Source organism: Xiphophorus hellerii, chromosome 11 (genome assembly GCF_003331165.1).
Source record: "Xiphophorus hellerii strain 12219 chromosome 11, Xiphophorus_hellerii-4.1, whole genome shotgun sequence".
Lineage (NCBI taxonomy): Eukaryota > Metazoa > Chordata > Actinopteri > Cyprinodontiformes > Poeciliidae > Xiphophorus > Xiphophorus hellerii.
Window position 1 is genome coordinate 21,582,771 of NC_045682.1, and position 20,639 is coordinate 21,603,409.

At 42.0% G+C, this 20,639-nt stretch overlaps 2 protein-coding genes across 5 annotated transcripts in view; one reads left to right on the top strand and one right to left on the bottom strand.

Moving 5' to 3' along the window:
- The first annotated feature begins 2,994 nt into the window (after positions 1-2,994).
- ckma (creatine kinase, muscle a) lies at positions 2,995-6,686 on the top strand. The gene is made up of 8 exons (XM_032575486.1): positions 2,995-3,120; positions 4,209-4,416; positions 4,529-4,683; positions 4,766-4,898; positions 5,114-5,285; positions 5,667-5,790; positions 5,888-6,077; positions 6,190-6,686. Exons 2-8 carry the CDS (start codon positions 4,224-4,226, stop codon positions 6,366-6,368), a joined length of 1,146 nt encoding a protein of 381 aa, XP_032431377.1. The 5' UTR covers positions 2,995-3,120; positions 4,209-4,223; the 3' UTR covers positions 6,369-6,686.
- A 1,866-nt stretch (positions 6,687-8,552) lies between these two features.
- The window catches only part of mark4a (MAP/microtubule affinity-regulating kinase 4a), a 28,425-nt gene continuing 16,338 nt past the window's right edge, over positions 8,553-20,639 (bottom strand). The window contains exons 10-18 of one of the 4 annotated variants that reach the window (XM_032575490.1): positions 20,470-20,569; positions 20,266-20,375; positions 18,383-18,569; positions 17,894-18,120; positions 17,065-17,168; positions 15,445-15,729; positions 14,175-14,257; positions 13,552-13,596; positions 13,102-13,278 (exon numbers count right to left, since the gene is read on the bottom strand). In XM_032575490.1, the coding sequence (XP_032431381.1) occupies positions 13,214-13,278; positions 13,552-13,596; positions 14,175-14,257; positions 15,445-15,729; positions 17,065-17,168; positions 17,894-18,120; positions 18,383-18,569; positions 20,266-20,375; positions 20,470-20,569 (1,206 nt within the window). In that variant the 3' untranslated portion in view covers positions 13,102-13,213. Of the gene's footprint in view, positions 13,279-13,551; positions 13,597-14,174; positions 14,258-15,444; positions 15,730-17,064; positions 17,169-17,893; positions 18,121-18,382; positions 18,570-20,265; positions 20,376-20,469; positions 20,570-20,639 lie in introns of all 4 variants that reach the window. The other 3 variants (XM_032575491.1, XM_032575489.1, XM_032575488.1) reach the window with 3 other exon arrangements.

A 20,639-nucleotide genomic window follows, 5' to 3' on the forward strand; every position in this document is an offset into this window, starting at 1 on the left:
GATTGGGATTTAAAGTTCAGAGCAAAACCTTACAAAAAACCTATGAGGTCACGAGGACAGGTCCGAAGTCAAGAGACGCCCTCATTGTCTGATGGACTGTGAAAAGGTAGAGTGGTCAAGTCAAGACATGGGATGCAGATATTTAATCTTGTACATGCCAGATTATTTTTTATTTTATCTTAACATGTCTAGCTTTAGAACGAAACCCAGCTAATTGTATATTATCAGCTTAGTGCATGAAGTGGTTACAGAAACCTGCTCTAACTTGGTAACCTTTGACTTTGTGCAGGACAGGCAGTGGACAGCTGGGTAACATGAGAAGAGGTTACTTGGGGAGTGTGTGGCCAAATGGCCCTGTCCGCTGCGCCTCCTGATACCGCCTGCGCCAAAAGCAGGAACAAGGAGAGAAGCTGACAAAATACCGTCAGAGAAACAGTGAGAGTTGTTTTGTCTCAAGATCTTTGGCTGCAATGAAGTGTAAGCTTATGTGATTGGAATGTGCCGGTTGTGTGCAGACGGGAGCAGCAATATCACAAGGAAGCAGAAGAAGCAGGTGTGAACCAAGCAGCTGCCTGTGAGAGGGCTGGGGTATCCCACAAACACAGCTGCAGGAAGGACCCTGGGATCATCACAGTTTTAACTCTAAACTAATGGTTCAGCACGTAAAGATTCTATTTGACAAAAAATGCTTGGCTAACTACATTTCCATAGAGCAATGCAATCTGTAAAGACGTAAAGGAGTCCAAATGAAATTATTGTAAATAAATGGCAGACTGATTGCTTCAAAGCAGAAGCAGATATTGGTGAAATCATTATCTTCTTGTATCAGCAAGAAATAAAAAACATTTCTTGCAACGGTGATGCTTTGTCAATGTTGGCAACAGTCAGGTAAGAGTACACTTTGATGATTGGCTACAGACGTGATGAGAAGAGCAGCAAATAAGCTCTCTATGGCTTTAAATTTAAGAGCATCATAGACTGAAAATTCATGGGTCAGTACTGTTTGAACAAATTTGGTGTATTTGCAGATAAAAGCTTATAAATTCAATAAAATAATTTGATTGATCCTGAGTTGAACTCATCAACAGCATTCGGACTGGATGCACTAAATTGTCTCTATCTTTGTTTTCTTGTTACAAAGGTTGTAACTCTTAAAAAATTAAAATAACGAATCAACTTTACTGCAGAATATGTTACATTTTCATCATAGCATTAATGAACATTAATGGTTAGGGTTAATGTAACCATTAATGGCAAATTCATCTGCCATCTTTTTACTATGGCAGATGAATTTGGTGTGAGCACCTAAATTTACTTCAGTACATGACAAAGGATGAAAAATCCTCATGTCAAGGAGGTTTTAATTGAATTAAGTAGACTTAAAATGGGCAAGCATTCATCCGACAAATGCTGATCAAAGAATTGCAGGATCTCCTGTTTAAAAAAAAAGATCTTTTAGTTAAAAAGTTGAGAGAAGCAGTCACAGAAAGACAGCTTTCCCCAGATAAATACTTTATGCAAGTTCAGGCTTACTTAACTGTCTAAGCAATATTGGGCTGTACTTCGGGCTGCTTGATGGTGCAGCTGGTAACACTGGTGGCTTGCAGCAAGAAGGACCTGGGTTCATATCCCTGCCTGGGGTCTTTTGGCACGTAGCTTGCATGTTTGTAACTTCCTGGCGTCTGTCCAGATACTTCAGCTTCCTCTTGTAGTCCAAAAAAAATAGCTTGGCTAATTTGTTTCTCTAAACTGCCCTAAGCTGTGTGTGTGTGTGTGTACATTAGACGTTTTGACAGACTGGTGACCAATGGAGATAAACTAGCCCCTCCAGTGATCCTGCCACGACAAACAGATATACACAACAGAATGGAAGTCAATGTTGCATCTGTAAAAACATTAAACAAAACATTGTTTATTATTTTCTGGCATTAAGACCACGTTTAAATAAGACAACCAGAAAAAACGTTGACATAAGAATTAGTTCTGGAATGCATTACTTAACACTGATTGCAGACTCTGAAAAACAGAATTTGTAGTTTGCGAAACCTTTTCTTTGATTTTATCGATTTATTTATTTGCATCATCAAAATGAAATAATTTTTGTTTCTCATCTCACTCCAGTGAGCTGAATGTATTGTGACATGATAATAGACTTTGATTTTTGCCAGTTGCACTGTTTTACACTCATTGCAGCCATCTTGGATTTTAAGGTTGGAATTCAGTCTTTCAGAAGACATTCCAGTTAATTTGGAACTGGGAAATTCAGGTTTTTAGAAACAAAGTAAAAGTTTTTTTTAAGATTATTAGTCATCACTTTGATACCTGCGGCTCAGTGGGAGCAGCACTTAATGCCAAGTTGCCTACCAATCTGGAAAAATAAGTCCAGTTGGGTTAATGTGGCCTTACTTTAGTGCTTTGAGTGGTCATAATGACTAGAAAACATAATAAATTCAACCCATTTACTGTTTAAACCCTGAAGCGTGAGAAGACACCTTAAACACGTCACAAAGAAAGGTTCTGTTACGTGGCAAATACTGTCGACAAGCCTTCACTACTCATCATCCCTGAAATCCAGAGAAGACTTTGTCTAATAAATAAACAGTGTTGCCAGGCAGCATCACTTTATACATCTGCTATGCCCAAGTGAGAAGAAGACAAACTCTGTCTAATATTCACACCTAACACAAGGATCCCTGTTCTTCCTGGCACGCCTGGCAAACCACAAGCTTTTTCTTGCATCTTTGCTTGCTGACCGCCCCTCTGCTCCTCAACTATCGTATCATCTGTACCTCTAACTGCATTACTCCATTACCCTTGCAGCCCCCTCACCCATCCTACTGGGGCTATGTATGGGTCCTTGTGGGAGGAGGGCCAGCTGTGGTAACCTTCTTGGATGGCAGTGTTGCAAAGGCGCCTCTTTCATAAACTGTTCAGAGTATCAGTTCAGAAACCAGCCAATGAAAGCTCAGCAGGCACTAAAATGGCCAAACGAATGGCAGACGTCTGCCCAGTATAAAAACAGGGAGCAGAGACCTCCAGAGCTGGGTGACCCCTATTTTGGCTGTGGTGAACAGGATCTGATCCCAAGGACTGTTACCTCTGTTCTTGTCTTGTGCGCAGGTAATATATATATATATATATATAACCCAATAATATTTTGATGTTAAAGAAGGTCAAGACAAGGTAGAGATATATTTACTGCACGTGCCAAACATTTTACTAGCTCAAAATACCAGACCAAAATTTCCACAGCAAAGGAAGACTTTGAAAACAGATGGCTACAAAAATAGCAAGGGTAAAAATTACAGTTAGTCTTTGTGGATGTGCAGAATATGTCTTCCTAAAATAATGTACGAGATTCTTCTATTTTCTGAATTTTGCCACTTAGCTATGTTTAGTAAAGCTGACTTGAGATAATACTTTGGGTCATTTAGGTCCTAGTAAAAGTGTTCTGCAGCTTTTCACTCTGCAGATATTTCTGTCATATTGAGAGTGCTCTCTCAATGAATGGGGAAGGGCATGTTTAATAAGCAACCTATAAACCAACAAACTGTTTTGGCAGCTTTTCTTCATGAGCGTTAATCTTACAAAATAACAACTATACGTAAACAGTTATTACATTGAGTAAAATTTATTGCAGTGAACAACAACTAGAGAAATCAGAAGTAAAATTCAAAGTTAGGTGAATTTTTCTGGTGGGCGGGGTCTCAGAGTGGAAACGCGTCTCTAACTCGTTAAAATTCTATTTTAGGCTCACTACAATGACACCTGTGAGTAATACATTCACAGTCATCTGATCTGGTGCAACGGTGTTGTGTGTTTGATCTCGTGTAGCGGTGTGATATATGTTTTCAAAACTTTGTATTTTTGACTATAGATTATTAAGGTACTGCCTGTGCAGCGTGAGTACATAAAGGGTATACAGTCAGACGTACTCAGGCTAAAAATACCCAAAGATCAGGCGCTGCTCCCTCTACCCTCCATTTCAGCGTGACACCTGAGCCTGAGTCTGAGTGACACATGTTACCAGGATTCCACAGCAGGCGCCATTTAAATTTTGCAGCTGTTCCAGAGAATACCTAAATCATAAATTATAATTCCATTTACATCGAGCCAGATTATGTGTTCACTTATGATAGACCCAAGATAAAGGTTTGTGTTTCTATTTTTTATTTTATTTTTTAAAGAATGTTTTCCTCTCTCTCTAGTGTTAGAAAGCAATCATGCCTTTCGGAAACACCCACAACAACTTCAAACTCAACTACAAAGTTGAGGAGGAGTTCCCAGACCTGTCCAAGCACAACAACCACATGGCCAAGGTTCTGAACAAGGACATATATGCCAAGTTGAGGGACAAGCAGACACCAAGCGGTTACACTGTGGATGATGTGATCCAGACTGGTGTCGACAACCCTGGTGAGAAAAATGGAGATGCTAGTAGTCAAATGTGATTGGACAGAACTAGTTCCATGCAAAGCTGCTGCAATCTAATTCACGCTCTCCCCCTGTACTTGCTCCTATACTTCAGGTCACCCCTTCATCATGACTGTTGGCTGCGTCGCTGGTGACGAGGAGTCCTATGAGGTTTTTAAGGAGCTTCTTGACCCCATCATCTCCGACCGTCATGGTGGATACAAGCCCACTGACAAGCACAAGACTGACCTCAACTTTGAGAACCTGAAGGTACCTGAAGCTCTATAGCAAAGTGGCTCTTAAAGCAGATCTACATAGGAAATAACCTTATAAACTGCAACTTTTTCACTAGGGTGGTGATGACCTGGACCCCAACTATGTCCTGTCCAGCCGTGTCCGTACTGGTCGCAGCATCAAGGGATACACCCTGCCTCCCCACAACAGCCGTGGCGAGCGTAGAGCTATTGAGAAGCTGGCTGTTGAGGGTAAGCTATAATTAGTTTGAGAGAACTAGGAGAAATCCTAGACATAACTGTTTGGGTTGTGTCAAATGGTGAACCCAGATAGATACCTCAGAAGAAACATGTTCATGTCCTTGTTCTGTTCTTTTAATAATAATTAGCTGTCAGGTGGCCATGACCAAAAACTAGCACTGTCTCTCTTTGCTTAAGCTGTCCTGACACACCGTCTGTCCCTACAGCTCTCACCAGCCTGGACGGTGAGTTCAAGGGAAAGTACTATCCCCTGAAGTCCATGACTGACGCCGAGCAGGAGCAGCTGATCAGCGATCACTTCCTGTTTGACAAGCCCGTCTCTCCCCTGCTGACCTGCGCTGGCATGGCCCGCGACTGGCCCGACGCCAGAGGCATCTGGTGAGAATACCCAAATAACCTTGAGACTACACAAAACACTCACCGAAAACGTCCATGACTATTTCTACTTTTCTTCAATAGGAGTGATGAGGTGGGGCTTCATCCTGTAACTGGTGGGTTACTGGTTTGAACCCCTGCTCCATCTGTTTTAGTTGTTGTCTACTTGGGCACTTCAGCCACCTGGCCTGCTGGTGGTGGTCAGAGGGCCGGGTGGCAGCCTTGCCTCCGTCAGACATCCCCAGTAGTAGCTTACCACCATCAGTGGGTGACTGACTCAATGTAGTATAAGGCACTTTGGGGTCCTCTGAACTAGACAAAGTGCTTTACAAGTATAAGCCATTTACCATTTTATTCTGGTTTTTCCCCCCCATCTCCTCTTAGGCACAATGACAACAAGACCTTCTTGGTCTGGGTAAACGAGGAGGATCACCTGCGTGTCATCTCCATGCAGAAGGGTGGAAACATGAGGGAGGTCTTCAGGCGTTTCTGCGTTGGCCTGCAGAAGGTAGGTGATGAGAGGATATATATATATATATTTTTTATATCTTTTTCTGAAAACAAATAAATAATTTTGCCCTAACTATCTTTCCACGATTCAAAAGATTGAGGAGATCTTCAAGAAACACAACCATGGTTTCATGTGGAACGAGCATCTCGGCTACATCCTGACCTGCCCCTCCAACCTGGGTACCGGCCTGCGTGGTGGCGTCCACGTCAAGCTGCCCAAGCTGAGCACACATCCTAAATTTGAGGAGATCCTCACAAGGCTGCGCCTGCAGAAGCGTGGCACAGGTATTAACAGACCACATTACTTCGACTGTTTGTAGATCAGTACTGGAGTAAGGTCCTAAGAGAGTGCAGAGATCTGGTTTTCAGCCTCTCATCCCTTTCTGTCCTTCTTTAGGCGGTGTGGACACTGCATCTGTGGGTGGCGTGTTTGACATCTCCAATGCTGACCGTCTGGGCTCCTCTGAGGTGGATCAGGTCCAGCTGGTGGTTGATGGTGTCAAGCTCATGGTTGAGATGGAGAAGAAGCTCGAGAAGGGAGAGGCCATTGACGGCATGATCCCCGCCCAGAAGTAAAGAGGGACAATCTTCTTGTTTTCTTGTGACCATTCATGTGCAATCGAGCCAGCTGATGGGCGTGCAGAGAACAGCTGCTCTCCTAGAGACTTTGGCCTCTGCTAAACTCCTTCCTTCCAGCTTTTTTTCTTTTCTCGATCATTTTGAGCTTCTTTTTTTTTCACGTTCTCCCCAGACGGTTGGTTACATCCTGGGATCCACCTCCACTGAGCTGGGCTCTCCTGGCAGATGTGACATCACCTACTTTTTGTAATAAAAAGTGATGATTAATAAACCTGTTCATACCGTTCAATAAAAAATGCCCCATTATAAAATGTTCAGAGTACTTTTGTTTGCTGATTGGTTTCCATCAGTTGGTTAGTATATTGTCTTTTTTTTTTGCCAAACGTGATTTCCAAAATCACTTTTGGCAAAAAACATGACATAGGCTATTATTTTACGAAGGCGACAATATGTAAGTTTGTAGTGCCGACTTTAGCAGCTCTGCCTCCAACTCTAAAAAGCTGATTCTCCTAACCACTTTTTAGGATTTTACATTGTTGATGTATTTTGGTCTAGCGTTGCTTCAGTTCATCTGGATAGTTCTCTTAAGGTCCCACTACTGCTTCTTAATCAGACTTTTTTATGGTCGTACTGCTGTTGATTTGCTGCTATACTGGAATAATTATTACATAGATGACTAGGATTTAGTTGAGCTTCAGCTGTGGGACAGACAGGCTAAAATTTGACTATGCAATCCTCAATTAGACATATGAACTCATTGTCTGACACAGATATCACAATGGCCCTGCTCGACATTGAGCTTTTTAGCTTGTACTGAACAAGGTACAGTGTGTTTTAGCCAAACGCCTTTTTGTCTCTCTTGTTCAAAAGACACTGTCAGCTACAGTAAGGAAGTACAAGAACAGCTTGTAAAGCCACTTACCATTTTTCTGTTTAACATAATTTTCCAACAATGTCATGAATGTAAATATTTTCTATACTAACTCCGACCCATGGAATTTGACATTTAGCACTTTTTTGTGTCATTTCTTAGCATTAGTTTGGCTTATCTTGCCCTCTGTATAACGTTGGGAAATTGCTTTAGCGACCGTCATTGCTGTTACTTTGCCAATATTTAACATACTTATCCAACATAAAACATATTTATCCAGCTAGCAAACCTTTGACTTTTAAGGCAATCGGTAAAACTCAGTAATGATCCATTGATTACATGCTTTATTAAGCATGCAATTAATGCAACCAACTTTTCCTACACAAGCTTAGTGAAGTAACAAAGGAACTTTTTTTCTTTTACATCTTGCTTATCCTGTTTGGCTTGTTTTGTGTAATAGTGGAATCTGTTGCATGTTTTGGTACATTTGAGGTGACTAAGATCATTTTATAACCTCAAAATTAGATCATTATAACCACAAAACATCTGATTTCATAGGTATGTTTCCAGGATTCTTACATGTTTTTAATGTAAAAGTTCTCAGCACTTTACGTTAATTTTAAAATGCAAAACACTGAAGGTTACCTTAAATCGATAGCTTTTACGTCTACCGGACAGATAAGGACCGGTATAAAGAGAAATACAGAAATAAAGAGAACAAACACAAGGAAGCAAAGACAGAAAGAAAGTAAGGAATAAAGTAAGGTATACATGACAAGGAAAGAATAGATGATACGAAGGGAAGAAACAACATAATGGTGGAAGGAAGGAAGTGATTACAGACAAATGGAAGAATTGACACAAAGAAGGAATAAAGGAAAAACAAAGAAGGAAAAGAGACAAAAAAGGAATGGAAGTAAAACATTATGATGACAGAGAGATGAGAGGCAGACAAAAGGATGACAGGACAGAAGAAAGGAAACACACAGAAGGAAAGAAGAAAGGGAACAAGAAAAGAACGAAGGACACAATGGAAATATAAAGAAATTAAGGGAAGGCAGATGAAAGGAAGTATTTTCTTTTTCCACATTTATTCTGACCTAGAAACTACTAGAAATCAAATTCCAGGCCAGGCGTTTCCAGACTGCGTGGGAATCCTGATTCTGTTGTGTAATGACTGTGCATAAGCACCAAATGGGAGCCAGTGGTCGGCTATGGGGGTAGAAAAGGAACAAACAATCCAAAACCAGGGAAACTACTCACACCAGACAATCTTTCAGACACAAGACACAAAAACAAAATGACAATAATGCCAACATCAGTGAATTTTATTCAACTTCAGCTCCATGTTCTCTTCAGATACCACAACGACCCAGTCTCAGTTTACAATTTTGCTTCTGTGGGAAGAAATTTAACAGCAGAACAGAGTCAGACTGTGACTATTCCTACGTTTGTTTTGCATATAACATCAGCTGTTCTGAAAATTCTTTTAGAAATGAAGTTGGTGTAAAATACTGAGCCAACTGGGCTTGTAATACTGTTCTGTTCCCAACAACCAGACCGGACTCTCTTCCTCAGAACTCCCATCAATAAATACTCCTTTAAAAAGTCTTCACAGTAATTCTTCACACTTCAAGACAATGTCACCCCATCTTAAACAATAACAGTGAGTTGTGTGACTCGAAGGTATAATCTTTTTTTTTTCCACACACATTTAAGATCACACACCAGTAGTATAGCTTTTCTATGGCTTGCTTGCAACTCTGGGCTTTTTAACCGCGTCATGGCATTAGCAGGATTTGTGTGAATTCAAGTTAAATCGCTATCGTCAAACAACGAGGTGGAAGAAAGTTACCGTATCTCACTGGAGCCCTTCTGTTTGTTTCTGTCAAAAGAGGGTAAGTTTAAGGGGGGAGGGGCTAGAGCTTCATTGAACAATTAGCTTGTACAAACTGATGGTGTCTGCGTTTCATAAAGCCTCCAATCCAAGATGTGCATCATAGTTCATTTTTCCCCATCATAATCCAAACTCTGAAGTCATGCAGGATTGCAGGTTGGTTTTGCTCCCCCATATCACTGACAGAAACAGTTTTAATCTAGAATTACTTCCCCTGTTCTAACTATAAATAAACCTTGAGCTCTAAGATATATACTATATTCATATATTTTATATACAGCCATCAACTGACTGATATAAATCCTGTTTTTTTAATGATATTATTCTAAAAAATAAATAAAGTACCTGTGCAAATATCCACAAATTGAAGTGTTTCACATTTAAGACATTGGCGCCCTCCAGTGACTATTACTGGGCATGACCTAAACAGGTACACTGGAGGGAGCTGATTCAAGTCAAAGCAAAGTGCATTGAGGTCTATATTACCTAATGCTAATATACACCACAATGAAAACCGTCCAGGGAGAGGACAAGGACAGACTCCTGGCGTCCATGTTGGTGCGTGCTTCTCAACCTGAGGGGTGGGGGGACAGCAGGTCCCCTGTTGGACTCCCAGAAGCAGCACACACCAAACAGGACCGAGAAGATTCCACACGACATGACAGAGTGAAATACGGCTGATTGTTTCCCTGTGGGGGCGGTGGAGGGGGGATGAAGCCAAAACACTCACTGTGACTCATACAAAAAAGTTCTTGGTGTGTATGAAGGACCGATGAGTTTAAGTCGAGGAAGTTGGTGAAGTCCTGATGGGTGTGAACATGTGGGGGTGGAGGTGGGATGGGGTTGGTTAGTTTGGGTTACCATGATTAAAACCACAACTGAGAGAAAGTTTTAACAGTAAATCAGCAGCCAAACAATATGACCTCTGTAGTCTACGCAAATATCACAGTACATTGTTCACTAAAAACAGGGAGGGAGCATAGAAAGCTTTCTCAGTTTTTTGTTTTTTTTTCCTTTTTTACATTAAATAAGTACTGTATGAAGGCGCTGGGGGGTGTTCACTTTAAAGGCAACTGGACTAACAAGAAGAAAACAGTATCCACATTGCCTCCATTGTGCCTGTCCAGGTACAGAACTCTCCCCTGATCTCCGCAGTCACCAATAATGGACTGAGCAGTTCTTGTACGGGGCTACAGGGGTAAAGAGGTGCACATTTGGGAGAGTACATGACCTCAGCATGTAAGGGTGAGGTGGAATGAGAGGTGCTGCTGCTTGGCTGATCCATGTTTTGGTGTTTCCCACCAACAAGAGATGATGAGCAAGGTGAGATCACATGGCACAGAATAGAGTCAACACAAGAGTTGCATTGCATTGATAGTACCCTAGAGTTGCAGTGTTGCTTGTTATTCTGCAGAGCATTGAAAGACTGCTTTGAAGGGGAAAGTTGGTGACATGGTTCTGGTTGAAAGATTCCAAACATCAATGCGCACCAAACATCCTCTCCCTGGTATCTGACATCGTGGGAGTAACAGATCCAGAGGGGAATCCCAGACACCCCGCTCACCAGAAACACTCATCAGTTCATTCTGGGGAATCCCCGGGTCAGAAGGGAAACATAGTCCCTCCAGTTCTTTCTGGGTCGTTACTGGAAGACCTTCAGACAGAAACAGTCTGATCAAATACCCTAATCACTTAAGTCTCTACTCTCAGCTCCCCCTGGATGACAGAGTTCTTCAACCTATTTATAATGGAGAGCCTTCACGCTACAAAAGAAACTAATTTCAACTGTATTCAGAATCTGTCATTCTTTCCCTATTCAAACAGGTAAAATGTTGTTCTGTTACCTGAGGATTTTGAGCAAATGGATAGTGTCTGCATTCATAACCCTAAACCTAGATTTCTGTTCCCACAATTTAGTAAAACACTGATATTTGTTTAAGCAAACAAATTCTGTTTACGAACAGATACAAACCATGATTTTAATTGAGTAAAGTTGAAAAGTGGGACAAAACCTCATCTCTAAGCACAATAATGTTTAACTTCAAACAGTTTTCAAGTCACAGTCTCATTACTACAAACGTTTTACGTCGTAGTCTTTTGTGTCTTCAGTTTCATATAATTCCAGGAGGATTCCAGAAAGAGTCCCGGAACGACTGGAATTTTCTTGTGCGGCACCGAGTGGCGCTTCCCAAGCTGTTGCTGGGTCCTGATAGCTAGCTGGCTAAAGGAAGGGAATTCTTGTCAACAAACACAAAGCTTGTGTTGAAAGATATTTCTACTCAACCATCGCTTCTAATAAGGTAGCTGTGTTTGCAAACAGATCATAGCAACAAGCTTTGAGAGTTACCTTGCCTGTCAGTAAAAAAAAGCCTGCTGGCACATTGCCACTGAGGCTAATTAATGAGCTAACAGATTGTTAGACTTGGGTTTATTGTTTACTTCTGAAGTACTACTAAGTAGAAGAAGGCTATTTCATATTTTAGCTTAGGTATGACACATAATCTTTTAATACAGCCTTCTGGTTCTGATGGTTTATTTGACATTGACTTTAGATTTTATGATGCTTGTGGCTGGAATATTTTTAGTTTTTATTAGATTCTCAAGTACATGAAATAGTTTAGCACAGATTTTGCAACAATGACTTAACACTAACACTTTCCATATGTCAGGGAGGGGAACTAAATGTTATTGTAGCTATAATAGTAATATACCATTTTGATATTATTTTTGCAGAAATGATAATCTTATTTCTTTCTTTTTTTAAAGCAATTATATTGGGCTAATACATTTTTGTGTTAATACTGTCGCTCTGTAAAACTGAAGTATTTTGCTCACGGTTTTTGTGGGAACTGCATGGGAACCAATTTGACCAAAAATTATGTCTTTTCTTTTTTACTTTCCAGTTGTGAAGAAAGTATTGATGTCTTTTATATATATATATATATATATATATATAAAAGTAATTCGGCCATGTTATGGATTTTTGTTTTAAGTCAGCAGTATTACAGTGATGATTACAAAAAGTTACAACGCTGTGAGAATCTCAGACCAAACAATGCCAACTGGAAAGCTTTGCTGCACAAGTTCATGAACTTGGAAATCTCATTGGCTTTTTGGACTTAGAATACCTCCCTGATTGGCTATTGTTACTGAACGATAGCCTCTGATTGGCCGTGACAGACACATCAACTCCCATTGACCTTAATCTGACGTAGTCATTGCCAGACTGTGCCCATGAGTCAATGCAATGCAACCCTTCGTCTTTGCCCATATGATCACGGAGTTGGACATGTTATCATGTATGTGACTGTCCGTAAGTGATCAAAAGGGGGAAAATAGAATGAAACAGTACGTGTGACTGTCATATAAAAAGAGCTTAAAAAAGGACTTGGTGGTCAGTGAAGTCTGACAGCATAGGGATGTTTCTTTCTGTGGAGATGAGAGTGACAGTGGGTAAAAACAAGGACCAGAGCATAACAAAATAAAGAGTCATTATGGCTAAGAGTAGCAATAAAAAATATTCAACTAGAATCCATCTGATCCAGATCCAGTGGTTGCAGTAGCTCAGTGAAGAAGCTGGCTGAGCTGGGTGCGGTGATTGGGTGGACGTTGGGGTGCTTCGGTCAGCATTACCTTACTGCTCAGGTGTGTGCGAGTCTATGTGTGTGTGCAGAGGGGGTATTCCTGAAAGGGTCCAGCCCCTTGCCCCCATCTCTGTCCCCCCCCATTACCTACTTCAATTCACTGGCGCACACACATAAACGCACAAAAACACACTCTCGATGCAAACACTCCCTCTGGCTCAAAGCTCAAGGTCCTTCGAGATTTGGGTAGCGATATCCCGAAAAGCTAGCGGTGCCCCCCAGAGTCGCGTGTAGCGTACCCCATTAGACGTCTCGGAGGTGCCCGTGGATAGATGGCACACCTCGGCCTCGAAAGCTACGCGGCCCCCTGCCACGCCGTGGGTGCAGGAGAGCAGAAAGGGGCCGGAATGGTGGACCTGGCAGCCACATCCGAGTGCTGCCTCCCGCAGAGCCAGTACCACCTCCGCAGGGTCCCGCCGCCCACCACCTCTCAGATTCCAGCCACGTCCGACGGCCCGGGGCTCGGACGCTTTTTGATACCCAGGTAGATGGCAACTAGGGGAGGACAGTTCAAGCGTTAGAATCAATGCGACTAAATTTTGCACAAACAAGCGAGGATGTTTGGACGATATTGTCTTTGATGTAACCATGCTTTACAACAAGAAATGCTAAAACCATAGATGGATTTTCTGTACAAGGAAAAAGAAAACTTTTAAAAAGTATAATATTTATACAAAATTCAAATTCAGAACAAAGACATAATGAACCAACCATAAACGTGCATAATTTTTGTTCCAAGTATCGTGTTTCAAAGCAGACTGAGCTCACCTTGTGACCGCAAATCTCCTGATTCCCTCAGATTCATTTGTGACCCTGAAGGGCAGACAGACAGAGATAAGAACTAAATCCACCAGAGAACAATAAGCCTTTTAAATAATCCTCAGTTGTCAGATGAGATGGCATTCAGCAGTGGATACTGTACAGTGAAACCAAATGAGCTTCAAAACAAGCGAGTGATGTAAAGACCAGCTATCCTTGTCCTACAGAAACATCTATCTTCAACTGTGGAAGTCACACTTCATACAGCATGCAGATATGAACTCAGCAATTTATGTTACCTCTGTGCAACTTATACATATCGATTATTTTGTTCCACAAAATGAAATCATAACACAACAACGCTACGGTTGATGCATGAGATGACATTCTAGAACCAGTTGGACCATGAAAGTAAAAATAATCATTGTCTGCATTCATGCTAAAAAAATATCAAAAAACCGAGCAGGCACCCAGAGACAGAAAGAAGAAAAGATTCACAAGCCATGCACACAACAAGCAGCACGTGAAGTCAGGCACCGGCGGAAAGAACTGAGTAAACTCCAGTGAGAGAAGCTGAACAGATGGGGGCAGCACAGGCAGACAAGAAAGAAGCGAGAGACATGGGAACTTACTAACTGTTTTTGATCCTTGTGGAAGAGTACAACCCGAGACTGATTTGTTTGAGCCCTGGCGCTTGGATGGGTCAAGGTTGACCCTGATGCCATAACGGGGTGGGGGGAGGAAGCAGAAGAAGATAAAGATGGAGAAAAAAAAGAGGGTTAAGAGCAGGGAGTTGGGGGAGGGGCATAGAAGAGAGTGTATCTGAGTCACAGGCGAGCAAGTGGCGAAAAAGAGCGCAGCACAGGAGCTGATTGGCAGGGGTAAAGCTGAGGTTTGATAAGATTAGACATGTGTGATTATGACGACCAGGAGGGAGAGGGGAGCGCTGGATAATCCACGGCCACAGGAGGGCTTGCCAAAAGGCCAGAGTGGATCAAATGTTTGGATAAACATGAAGCCATACTCAGACTGCGCTCAAGCTGAAAGGAAAGGTTTCAGGAAGTCAATGCTATAAGATAACATCCAACATTTCTGTTCCCCCGGTCCAGATTTTAATCCATCTGCAACAACAAAGTGTAGTTGCTGTATAAAGTAGAAAAATCCCTTGAATGCCACAAATGTTCATGTCTTTTATGGGAATTTTATTTGGGTGTTTTCCCACCAGATTCCATTGGGCTGGGAACCAAAACTGCAACATTTGTTACATTTGTCAGCTGGTGTGGTTCGCTTTCACACTGCACTGTCAAACAAACCAAACCCGTTTGTAAGAGCTGTCCCCCCCCCTCGCCTGTGGTGGCGCAGTACCAAGAACTATTGAACGCAAAAACCTCTGAAGAAGACACGGAGCACAACTTCCTTCTTCACGAAACGTAAACAAAAATAAAGTGGCATCAAACTTTAACAGTTGTAGGATTTCTCTTTTGTTCTTGACAAAAGACCACGAGCCATTTCTCCTGCTAGCGCCAGACTCGCGCATTTGTTTTGGTTCTATTTACCCAGAATGCCCTGCTCTTTAGTTTGCCTGCTGCTATTGGAGCAGTTTACATGCTGAAGTGAAAAATGTAAAGCTCTTGGAGGAACAGGATCAAGGTGAGCTGGTGAGGAGGTGTGAAGAGAAACCCATTGTTAGACAGCTCTACTGGTCGATTTGCTTTTCTGTCAAACTGCAGAAACTGTTTCATGAAGAAGCTCAAAGTCAGCGAGTCAGGATGTAAAAGAAGACAATGGTTTTGGCTCTGTCTCACCTCATATGAAAGCAGCAATGTCATAAACTCTTCCCATTGGTATTCAGAAGAGCAGAAGTTTCCCCTCTGAGCTACGTGTTATGCAGTACATATTCACCTGCGAGTGAGTTTGGAGGTCAGCTTGGTGAAGAGGTTGGAGGTCGCCCTGGTGCGTGCATGGGGCAGCGGGCTGGCATCGTGGTGGGACAGGGTGGGCGATGTGGGCGGGGCAGAGTAGACCGGTGGACCGCGATCCCTCAGCTGACCCCCGTGGAAGGTGCTGCGGATCGTGGATCCTCGTGTCAGGCGGCATCTGTCCGATGAGGAAGAGGAGGAAGCTGCGCCGGCTCCGGCCATGCTGAGCGTGGAGGGGGACGCTGTGGGCATGCGGTGGCCCAGAGAGCTGAAGGGAAGAAGAAGAAAAAGAAGAAACTGTGTCACATCACCCATGGATTGGTGTGGCATCTTATTTTCATATTTCTCTATTCCACACTGGATATTGAGGTTTGGTCCACACGCAGTCAAATAGCTGGGAAAACAAATACATTTTTATGCATTTTGGCCATTCATCCGCACAAAAACAAGTTTAGTATCACTAAAAATGATTATTTATAAAAACCCTGTGTTTATGTTTGCGCGTAGATGGAGATTTAGGATCCCGTGCATCACAGACTCGGACAAATAACGCGCCACTATATTCACATGCTTCTCTTGATATGATTCCTAAACAAGATTGTGTTGTGCGCAATTAACATTATATTCTAATACGCGATTTAAAAGTAGTTCAACTTACATATTTTACAACACAAATGGACCTCCTGGCGCCATGTTTAATTCCTCCTGTCAGGAATTAAACAGCTGTTGTTTGGAAGAAATCCGATTGGTTAACACTACACTGCCCCCTATGGGTTTGGCATGTATTAAAGCTCAACGGGTGTATTTGTGCGGGTTATCTGAAACCGACCCCATGTGTACGGTGCTAAATTTATTTTCTAAAAGATGTGGCGGAGGTATTAGTTTTTAAAAGGACTACGCTATGTGTGTACAAGGCCTGAAGTTATCATTGTTTACACAATAGCCTGTTTATTGCAACAATAACGCTCATACAACATTACAATGACATTCTCTCCCTTACAAAAGAATCTATCCCCATCAACCAAGAGCTAAGGATGCAGGCCAAAATCAGAATCTCACATGATTGAAACTGGCTTATAGTGATGCAATAAGAATTTTGTTAAAAAAAAGCCAAAATGGAGCAACGCCAGCGAACTGTTTGTGACCGCTAGTATCAGCTCTTTGATGGCTATTTTAAGAAATCTTATATATAAATTTATTAGCAGGCTAAACAAGTCTAATAACAGAATTATCATAATGCTGACTAAGGTTGAACCCAGTGCAGTAAGATATACATCTGTATTTTGGAAACATTGGTATGACTGCATCCTAAAAGGTTATTTAAAAGGGTATTTACGTATTTTCATGTACTCTTATTCTTTCTCTTTATTATTATTGATTGTTCTTTTATGTAAATTGGACTCAGGAGTCTGCAATAAAATCTGTCTAAAAGATAGATTTTGTTGCAGTTATGGTTGACATTTCATTCATTCATATACTCAAGAAATTTGACGGAAACAAACAGCGTATCCATTACAGTCAACATATACTGTATTTCTAACTTTCCTGTTTTTTTGGGGGGTTTTTTCTACAGTTTGAGGAGATGGGCCTCAGTCCTCCTTACCTGTTTTCTTTGCCGTTCTGCAGAAGAGAGTGCCTGTCAGCACCTGAGCGGTCTGTGCACACGTATGTATTCCGGCGTGTCATGGTGCTTCCCGGGATGTTATTCTACACAGAGATGAACAGTTCAAGTGACGTTAGGATTCCTCAGATGATAAAAGCTGTACAACTACTGAAAAATCCCAAAACTACGGCCACGATCCAATCTTCAGCTGTTGGCTTGCTGTTGGGGAGAAAATTGTTTTGCATCAGAGACAACAACAATAACCTGCAGCCATGCCCCCTCCGAGGCTCCTTCCACAATTTAACCACGTACAACTTCTGCTGCCACTTCTGTGCACACATACTACATAAAGAAATTCATAAAGACACAAAGACTCCAGCACCCACATCTGTAACATCCATAGTTTACATAACCTGTGAGGTTCAGGCTTTAACTTTTCTATATTTTCCCCTCGCACTCGCAACATCCACCCTTCACTGTCTCTGATTGGCTTAGACCATGATATGAGTCTGTTGTTGAACCAATATTCTTTACATGAATGACTGGTCTCATTGGCTGCCTTTCCATTAAAAATGTGCACAAAACTTTGTCAATATTTTGCTAATGTCTAAAAAGCGCAATTCTGCAATTGCAGTGTTTTATTTTTTGAAATAAAACACCGGAAAACTATGAGTTAGGAAAATGGTCCTTACAGTGTATCGAATACAACTACTCACACACACACATTGATACACCGATTTCCAGATTGGTGGAGAAAGTGGGGGACAGCATATCTGACCAATCAAAGCAGTGTCTGCCCTCTCCTTGTATTGACGACTGGCTCACTGACCGTGGTGGCAGTCATGTCTTTGCGGCGGTCTGGGATTTCAGACTTATTGGGGTTGTTGGCACTGCTGACCATCGGGCTGGAGGGAGGAAGGCTGTGGCTCCCCATTACGCTGCAGCTGGCTTTACGTGAAGGCATCCGGCCCTCCCGCAGCTCCCGGTCCCCGGTGCTGGTCGGGCTCCGCTTGGGGTGCATGACGGGCATGGAAGGCCCGCCTTTGTTGTGGAGGACAGCAGAGCACAGACACACAGAGACTCACATAAGTAATATTCTGTGGGCATGGTGATGAAACGGATCCCGAATAATGTGAATGTTTGCAAATGTGCTTGTGGTTTGCTGAAGATTGAATTTGTAACACAGAAATTCTTTCTGAAGAATTTCTTAGAAATTCTTAAACGATACTGGCTGCTGTCGTTTAAAGCGATTGGTTAGAATATGAAATCATGGCAAGTTTAAGCCTCAGGATGAAACTACAGCAGAGAAGAGACTCACAGAAGTCGCTGTGTCGCCGTTGTCGGTGGTAGGTGGAGGCACTGCGCTGCGACTTGCTGTGGGAGGAGGAAGTGGAGGAGGAAGAGGAGCCAGTGGCTGAGGAGTGCTTGTTCGTCCCGTTGGTGATGGGGCTGGGTCGGACCCTCGCCAGAGACAGTGTACTAGCACTGCGAGCATCACTGCTTTCCTGTGACGCCCGGTAGAAGACAGAGAGGTGAACATCCAGACAGAAGGAACAGCAGTTAGTTCGTTAGTCTATTTAGGACTAGCTGCACCAATGCCACCACTGTTCTTACATTGGTCCACACATAATTAATACATCACTAAAACAGTTTTTAGACTATAAATAAAAATAGTACAAAAAGAAGAAAAGTAGCTTCCCTCACAGTAGAGCACGGCCAACTGTTATCGATTGGTTAAAATCAGATCCAATCACTTAAAACTTCAACGTTCCTAAAACAAGCAGTCGTTTCTCAGTACCCGACAGTCCAGACCTTCTGGACGAAGCAAAGCGCAGAATAAGGGTCTGGTTTTTACCAGAAGCCATAACAGGAAACAGGAAGGCAGGTGGATGGAAATAGATTACAGTCAAGTTGGGAATTCAAACCTCTGGATGTTGCTGAATACACTTAAATTGAAAATTGTTTGCAGCTGGTCAGAAAACGTTGAGCTCCAGAAAGCACTCACAGCTATTCTACAGCAAATTATATGATAAAAAATAGTCTAAAAACATCCCTCCTGTTCTCATTTTGTTGCAGCTTTAGTACAATAATAGAATCTTTTTGTAGACCTTCATTTAGTGCAGTGACTCCCCTCTTTCACATACACACAACAGGGTGCCGCTTCTGCTGCAGATGAATAATTAATGCGTTCACAGAAGGAATTCTCCACTTAATTATACAGTGTAGTTAAAATAAAATCGATGCTTGGTTTAACAACCCAGCAAGCTAAGCTGCACTTTCTTTTTTCTTCCAATGTATTTTGATTACAGGTACAGTAAAAACAAACAAAAATGTTAATAGTAAAGAAAACAAGTTATTATGAACAGTGATATTTTTAAAACAGATATCAGCAGAATAAAGAAATCAATAAATGGTGCTAGTTTTTTAGAAAATATTTGGTATTTGACCAGATTAGAAATTTAAGATGGCCTACGAAACCAGTTTTCAGAATGAGTATTGACCAATTTCTGACCCACAGGGCCCTTTCTGAAGCAATTTCACGAAAATATAAATGCTCTAAAAAAATCGGCTGGGGACTGACTGGTTGAAAACTAAAAAAATAAAGTCAGTCTTTTTTCAGATTAGTGAATGCAACACGGTGCATGCTGCCAGATTGTGCTGGCAACAACACTCTTTGGTGTGGACGTTGTTCTTGCAGGAAGAAGTTTCACTGTTGGCTAGTTTTAGCAACACTGATGGATTTAAAACGAAGTGAGAGGAAGCAGAGTGAAGAAGCTGTTCAGAATCTACAAAACGTCCGCACATTCAGCTTATTACTTATAATGAAATCTAATAAATAAAACTGGACCGATATTAACACCCGATATCTTTATCCGTCTTGTTGCTGTTTGTTTGAGTGAGACTGGTCATGTGACAGCGATAGCGATGCAGGATTACAGAGAGTTTAACTGAAGCAAAATGGCAATGGAGAAGTCAGCGTTGTGGTCATTTTTTTAAGGGCGTTTAAATATTATGTATATAACACTGTTACATATCAGGTATCTGCCAAAACAACAAAAGTAATATTTTATATTAATATTGGCCCAAATTCTTAAATCAACACATCCCTTGTTTTAATTCCTACATTTTGTAGCAAGTCCTTCCGGGGAAGTTCTGCAGAGTGACCAGTAAAAAGAGGCAGGAAGCAAACAGCCGACTCACGTCGCCTTTTCGACCCAGCAGCAGGTAGGTGGCGGTGACCTCGTTGTATTTCTGATTCAGGAGAGCGTCTTTGATTTCTTCAGGGGTGAAGCCCATCCCAACCATCACCTCTGAGCCACACACACAAGCAAGCAAAACCAACAGATGAGAGAGGAGATCACCGTGACAACAATCAGGCGGTTGAGATAAACCGAGCAGGCTGACCTATGCGAGTCGGGTCGCTGTAGTCCTCCACGGGCTCTATATGGGGCTTCAGGTCGTCCCCCTCGTACCCTGTATTTATCCATTTGTCCTTCATGACTTGCTGTGTGGACAGAAGCATCGACACACTTCAGTTTGAAGAGCATTTCTACCGCCGCTGCTCTTGCATGCGT

Bases quoted from the DNA above. Each gene is read 5' to 3' on its own strand.
- ckma (XM_032575486.1), top strand. From the start codon at position 4,224: ATGCCTTTCGGAAACACCCACAACAACTTCAAACTCAACTACAAAGTT. The intron at 4,684-4,765 runs GTACCTGAAGCT...CTTTTTCACTAG, and splicing joins TCAACTTTGAGAACCTGAAG to GGTGGTGATGACCTGGACCC. The intron at 5,791-5,887 runs GTAGGTGATGAG...ACGATTCAAAAG, and splicing joins TCTGCGTTGGCCTGCAGAAG to ATTGAGGAGATCTTCAAGAA.